At 41.3% G+C, this 7,062-nt stretch overlaps 1 protein-coding gene across 1 annotated transcript in view; it reads left to right on the top strand.

Annotated features, from left to right (window-relative positions):
• The first annotated feature begins 219 nt into the window (after nucleotides 1–219).
• LOC126195243 (microtubule-actin cross-linking factor 1) overlaps nucleotides 220–7,062 on the top strand; it is a 503,782-nt gene continuing 496,939 nt past the window's right edge. Inside the window, exon 1 of the mRNA XM_049933770.1 lies at nucleotides 220–560. Within this exon, the coding sequence (XP_049789727.1) occupies nucleotides 440–560 (121 nt within the window). The 5' untranslated portion in view covers nucleotides 220–439. The remainder of the gene's footprint in view (nucleotides 561–7,062) is intronic.

Below are 7,062 nucleotides of genomic sequence, written 5' to 3'. Positions count from 1 at the left end.
CCTGCCCCACCTACATGAAGAGCCGAGCTGTTTGTTGGAAAAGGGAAGGGACAGCAGCATGAGCTCGTTTTCGCCTTTTTCGTAACGAGTTGGCCATCTGTGTGACAGAGCGAGTGTTTTCGGATCGCAGCGGCGTGCTCGCCCACGCATTCAGCGTGCGCTCTCGGCCGAGGGGGAGGGTTGTAGGTGACAAGGACAACCGACCGGCATCAGTGTTGCGAGTTTTAATGGTGAGCCGAGGTTCCAGTCTCTCCCAGTGTGCTGCAAGAGCCGGTAGCGACCACAACTTGCAGAGCTGACATTCGTCGGTCCCTCCCACACTTGACGTCGCTCTGTGCTTCCGGGTGGAGCTTTTCCCGAGGACTGCTCCATTCGAGGTGTGAAACTGCTGCGATAGCGCTTCTGAAGACCGCTCAATGCCAGCGCCTCTTCTTCGATAATGTCGACCCAGGCCTACTACAAGGATCGTCTTGGCTTCGACCCGGCGGAGGCCCTCAACGATGGCATGGCCTACGGGAAAACGCAACAGGGCTACGAGGAGAGCTTAACAAAGTTCAAAGGTTTGTGGGAGCACTTTATCGAATCAATAGGTATGATTATATACACTTCTAAGCCTGCTGTGTGATCTTGAGCATGGCATGCTCGTTAGCAGCAGTTTGCACTGACCGCCGTTTACTGACAATTACGTCGAGTCCTTGTGTGTCATGTTTAACTGTAGACTGATTGTTCTAGATGTCATGAATATTTTTCTGTAAGTGCAACGAATGCCTTTTATCAGCGACTGTCCTTTAGACCGCGTGTTTGTGCAAGTGTTTGTAATGATTAACATTCTCTAATCTTATCTTGGATTAACTGATGAGATGAGAACTGTAACGTATGCTGTGGGAAAAGATGTGCTAGCTAAAAACTTCGCCCCTCCGTGTGTGCGTCTTTCATACCTGTCTTTCAGATCCGCTATAAATTTCGAGATTTTGTCGTAATCATCGGAGATATTTAGGAATAACTAGTCCAAAAGAATACTGTTTAGGTATAGAAGCATTTTGGCGCGAGCGGAAGAGGACTTTTTCATGGTGAATAGGAGTTGACTGATTTCGACATGTAGAGAGATATTCTGAGCAAAAGTCTCGAATATTAAGCTTCACGGGTCAGACACCAGTCTGCATAGTAATAAAGTGTTATTTATCTGTTATTGATTGTGGGAATGTCATACTTCGTATGTTTTGTACCAACAGACAATTTAAGAAAAATCCGCTTTGACAGTACTAAAACGACAAAGTAAGATCGTTTTCGAGAGAGAAATAGACATTCGGTTTTTAAAATAGTAATTTCTGTCCTCGACACTAATCACTCACTATTTTATTCTGCTGCCTGGGTTTGAGACTTAAAAAGTCCCTATAAATTCAACATAGATAAAGTTTGCTTGGAAACGATCCTAAGGACGGAAGCGCATGATTGTTTTGTAGTGTACATAAGTATATAAACTAAAGCTTTGTAGAAGTGGTTTACCGACAAACATTTTTCCCACGCACTATTTGCGAGAGGAACAGGATGGGAGCGATCAGATAGTGGTACCGAAAGTACCCTCCGCCACACACCATCAGATGGCTTGCGGAGTATGATGTAGATGAAGACATACGGTCCGTGCAGGGTTGTTAGAACTGTCACTGATTCTAGCATTGGGGAGGGGGGGGGGGGGGAGACAAGTGATCATTTTGTAATTACATTGAAATGTAGAGTTATTGGTGAGTGTAAGATTTCTACTAACGTTCCCTTTATGGAACAATTTCTGCTGTAATATAGGAGCGGGTATTGGTAGTTACGTTTCTGGCAGTAATACATGTTTTTTATTTACATAAACAAGTCGCAAGATACGTTACCGTTGAGAAATCCGCCCTCGATATATTACCATAAGATGAGGGTTAGTTGAGGGAGTATGAACGAGACTTGTATAAGGGGGCGTGGTCATTTAATTTGCTAGCATACGTGACGGAATCCACACCCATGGCGTTTCAGTAATCTTCATAACATTATAGATTATGCTCTCTTCCGCAGTTCCGATGTGTAACTCACTAAAATTTAGTAGCGAACTGTTTTAAGAATGCTGCTATTGACACGTGTATTAAGATTTGCTTGTGAGCTTTCAGTTCATGATTTTTAACTTTTCCGTGTCTGTTGTTTTCTTTTGAAGCGACTTCGAACGAAGTCCAAGGATTCTTAAAGAGAAAGCGTTCAGTTTACTATCGGTGTTATCCCAATAGCAACCCTTTGTTCTGTGTTATCGGGACTAGTATTTGTCTAGATAGCGGCAAAGGAGGAATTCTTTACTTGGATATTACTCATGTCAGAAGTAGCTGTAAATGACACGCTAGCTATGCGTGAGATGTTCTGTCGAAAATGTACAAAAAACTTTACACATACCAGTATCGTAGTGTGAGTGTTTCTAGAGTCATGAATACTAAACACAGTGATTGTTTCAAAGAAGAAAACAGCAGCCAACCGCTGTTAATAATGCGATTTATTTACCCAAATAACCCCCAGTACAGGTTTCGAATACAAAGGTTCATCTTACGAGGGCTGTCCACGTTCAGATACCCATTTGTTGATAGTTGCGTTAGTTTTTGTGAACAGTCGTCTGAATATCCGTCCGAAGCCCGTAACGACGCTGTCGCCAGGAGAAAAAAAAAAAGTATAATTATTAATAGCGGCTGGTTGTTGTTTTCTTCTTTGCAAGAATCAACCTGTATTATGTACACAGCCGCGGTCCCAAAATGTCATTTCTCGACAAAATAACATCATGTGGGCTCCTTCTGCAATGAAACATGTTAAGTATTTGTACATGATTGTTTAATATGAACGTTTGTTTCCCATCATTATCAGTAATCGTACAAATGGTCCTCGGAACTTAAAACTAAGTAACTGGTCGAAGTAGTGCCTTGCTAATCAACAGACTTTAATACGGTTGCGTCATGCTATTTGATTTCAGGATGAAGCATTGGTAAGAAACTAGTAGTTACGTAATGAGCATTTGTATGATATAAGAAAAAGATGAATACAATAATAATAATAATAATAATAATAATAATAGTGTATTAGATTGACAGCAACTATCCACTCCTCTTCGAAGGACTTAATAATAAAAGGCCACTTTTTAAATAAAGTATTACCCTATTTTCTGTTTGTTTGCATTCAATCTACATGACATGTTTGATTAATTTATAAATAAAGAGCTATAAGAGCATAAAATATTGGGATTTGTCTGATTATAAAACAATAAAAATTATATTCAACCTATTAAATGACGTTTTCCGATCACAGCTGTTACTGATACTGAAATTCAGCTGCTGCTGGCCAGTTTTGGCGTTAGCATCCGTATCAACCAGCACTACACTGTACTGGTATATAGTTGCAATGTGAAAAACAGTGTATGTGATTGATATCTGCATTGCATTTCTGAATGCATTTTGTTACACGTTCAGACGTATTATCGCGTGCGTTGCCCTTACTAATTAACAATTTTCTTTCTCATATTGCAGCTACTTTCTATATTTTATTAGTATTTGTTCAGGGCTTTTCGATATCCCTCATACAACCAGTCTAATTTTTTTTCCATTTAAAATGTGCAGTAGCTTGAAACCATTATTAAACAATTATCAATTATATTCATTTAATGAGGAAGGTGGTTTGATAATGCAAGACATTCATATTCATTTACTATATTATAATGTAAAAAATAGCTTTTTTATATTGTTGTTTGCCCTTCTGCTATAAAATCCTATAGGAGGTTATATATTTTTATGTCTTATGTCGCTAAAAGTGCTTGAATGTTCTTTCGTAATGGGCTGCCAGATAACGTCAGACGCAGCATTAGTATCGTGGTTCCTTGATATCTTGTACCCCAGTCGAAGGAAATGTGGTTAACATCTTCCTCACTCTCGCAATCACATGAAGATGGGATCATGTTGAGGCAGTAGCAACGTTGTCGGAATATCTCGTTATTTAGTCGAAGTCGTGCCATTTTTACTAAAAAGTTTCTGGTGTTTTGGTAAGACGGATGTGACGGAGGATTACGTACCACCGTGGCATAGTGTCACGCTTTAATGTCGTAAGACCGGTGCACGTTTTCGTTTCGTCTCCTCTTGTTTCTAGTCGTTACGGTATGTAGGACGCCGTCAGGTGGCACTAAACCAGTGCACACAACTTTCTTGGCGAGGGCACAGACTTTTTCATTCATCTTTATTTCGCTGTGCGCTTCACTCAAAACACAATGGTGGTCTTATTTAGGCTGGGAAGCTCCTGAATTGGTTCTATTGTGTGATATACTGGACAATTTTTGATGTTGTTGACATCTTAGTATTTTAACAGCATCAATGCTGAGCGTGAATCTGATAAAATGATTGTTTCTTCTGGAACTTCTTTTGTGTCCCTTACATTATGGACGCTACTTCAGGGAGCTTGTATTTACTCCCTCTGTTTAGTCTCTTTCCATTTACGAATAAACTTCCTGTACAGCATTTAGTAGTGGGTTCTCTAACCTTTGATAATAAACTGTCATTAATAAGTGGAAATATTTCAACAGGAATTCGACACTGATGTACAAAGTACATTGGTGAGCGAAACGATGAGAGTAACTTCCGCATTATGTTACTGCCAAATAACATAATGAAACTTCAACCGCACGTGAAAAGAACTGCTAGAGTGTACTACAGGAGTAACTGAAAAAATGCTAAAGGAGACGAGGAAATATGAAACTTTTATTCAAAGACAATAGTTACAGTAAGTCACTTCGATTTATGATTGTCCTCTGGACATTTCAAAATTCGGGACGTGGTTCATAACAGGGTGTGACCACGTAAGGCAGTGCATGGTCTGCAATGTGCTCCCTTGCTTGCCACTACGTTGGTAAGGTGTTCCAGTTGTAGGGCGTTCCCTTCCTTCACCAGCGGTCGATAACTAGTGGATGGTGGTCGGTACGTGTGGACGTGCTGCAGTACATCTCCCCAGTCCATCCCTCACGTACTGGATGGGATTTAAATAGGCGAAACGTGTAGGCCAGTCCATTCACCTAATATCGCCTCTTTTCAAGATGCTTCTCCACTTGCGCTGTTCGGTACGGTCGCAGTTTGTCCTCCATAAAATTGAAGTTAGGGTCGAACGTACACTTGGAGAGACGCACCTGCGGAAGTGCTGGTGTCGCAAGAATGTTGTCAAATGAGTGTACCGCGTTCAAGGATCCGGAGGTAAGTATGTCCATGCAACATGATGCCGTCTGAAGCCATAACATCTGGACCCGTAAGACGATCGTGTTAGACAGGTTTCCTGCACGTATTACATACCATCATATAGCGAGAGGTGAGAACAAGCAAAGCACACAGGAGCATTGTTGACAGGACAAGAGAAGCTTTACGTGATTTCATATATTGCGGCGAGCCGAAATGTTACACCTTGAGTGTTAGCTCTTTCATTGGGTGCAACATGATTTGCACGAGCCATGCTGCAGGAGACGTTGCTGAATGGTGGTATCAATGACATCGTCATGTGTTTGAGGGGCAGCACAAGATATTTACGGTTCGTATTTCTCGTACCGTGATTTGTGCGCCTGCCACACGCTGAGCAGTGCCACAGTGTGTCTATGGCAGTGCCTTTGCGTACTGCACATTTTCGTAAGTCGCGTTAACGTGCGTGGCGAGCAGGAATCGAAAACAGTTTGATCTAGACTCACTTTCATACCAGATAGAAATGCCAATTGTTCATTTGAAAATCAGTGGTTGCTTCACCCTACATTTATTTACTGATTTTGCTTCTTGCTGTTCTCACACTCAGTAGCGCGCTTTTGATTTTACGTAATCCGATCCTAACATATGCTGATTACAGAGGGGAAAAATACCCCCCAGTCAGCGAATGTGTCCGAGGTAGTCAACTTTTTGATAAGAATAACGTACTTATCCTCTCCTTGTTAAAGTAACACGCGAGATTATAGACAACCATTTATGCGATAAATTTGGCAATCCCCGTCATTTCCTGACAGAAGGAAATTTTGCAGACTTAACTTTGGAAACGGTGGACTCACATTCCTATAGAGCAGCATCCAAATCCTCCTCGTCCATCGCACGCCGTTTTCGGTGGTTTCTGTCTATAGTAGGACGTCTTGTAGCACGAGCTGTGATTTTCTTCTCATCCATTTCAGTACGAGCTTGACCCGTCCTTGATTAGCTTGGGGTCCTCGGAACTCAAAGCTCTGACCTAATTCATTTCTATCCACATATTGGGATCACTCAGGTGACGAATCTATTATATTGTGCCTACTTTCAGATGTAAATTTTTCGTCCGCTAAACAGTCGTCGAGATTTGTGTCACTAGAAAGCGAGGAAGAACTCCTGTCCCTTGCTGTTACTCCCAGGATTGCTCGTAATGCAGCTATCAGTTTTTAATGGTTCCTCCTTTTGATGCTTGCTTGCTTAAAGTCGTAGGTTAGAATTGTCAACATACGCGGATTATAGGCTTGGCAATACCCGTCCCGGTGATGTACACGAATTTACGGTCTGACTGACTAAAGCTCGTGTTAATTGCCATTGCTTTACGGTAACAAAGTATTTGACGGATACGAAGGAATTTACGTGGTATCTCTCAGATATTCGAACAATTTTCCTCCAAAGAAAAATTTTTTGATCTCTATAATATATATGTTTGCAGAAACAAATTTCTGGCAATTAAGGGTCTAACGATAGACTGAAGACATTCTCATCAGCACAGTTTCAGGTTTTTTTAAGAAGTAAAACTTTACTTGTTGTTCTTGCAAGTCCTCGTCTACTCGCTAATTTATACTTGTAAATGAGTATGTCCTCTAGCCTAAAAATAAAAACTAAAACTTTAGACGATGCCATTTTCTTCTTTCCCTTTTAAGTCGGCGGGTTTAATTTCAAAATAAGGTTACGGTAAGGACGGTGTGTACTCGGCATAATTGCTGGGCCACGCAGGGGCGTTATCAGGCGTGGAAAATTTAGTTTGAAAATGGGGCTAGCGTGCCCATCAGCCCGATACTACTTTTAGGTTGTTTTCTACGGT

This window comes from Schistocerca nitens, chromosome 7 (assembly GCF_023898315.1).
Source record: "Schistocerca nitens isolate TAMUIC-IGC-003100 chromosome 7, iqSchNite1.1, whole genome shotgun sequence".
In the NCBI taxonomy this organism is placed as follows: domain Eukaryota; kingdom Metazoa; phylum Arthropoda; class Insecta; order Orthoptera; family Acrididae; genus Schistocerca; species Schistocerca nitens.
This window is presented reverse-complemented; position numbering and strand designations above follow the sequence as displayed.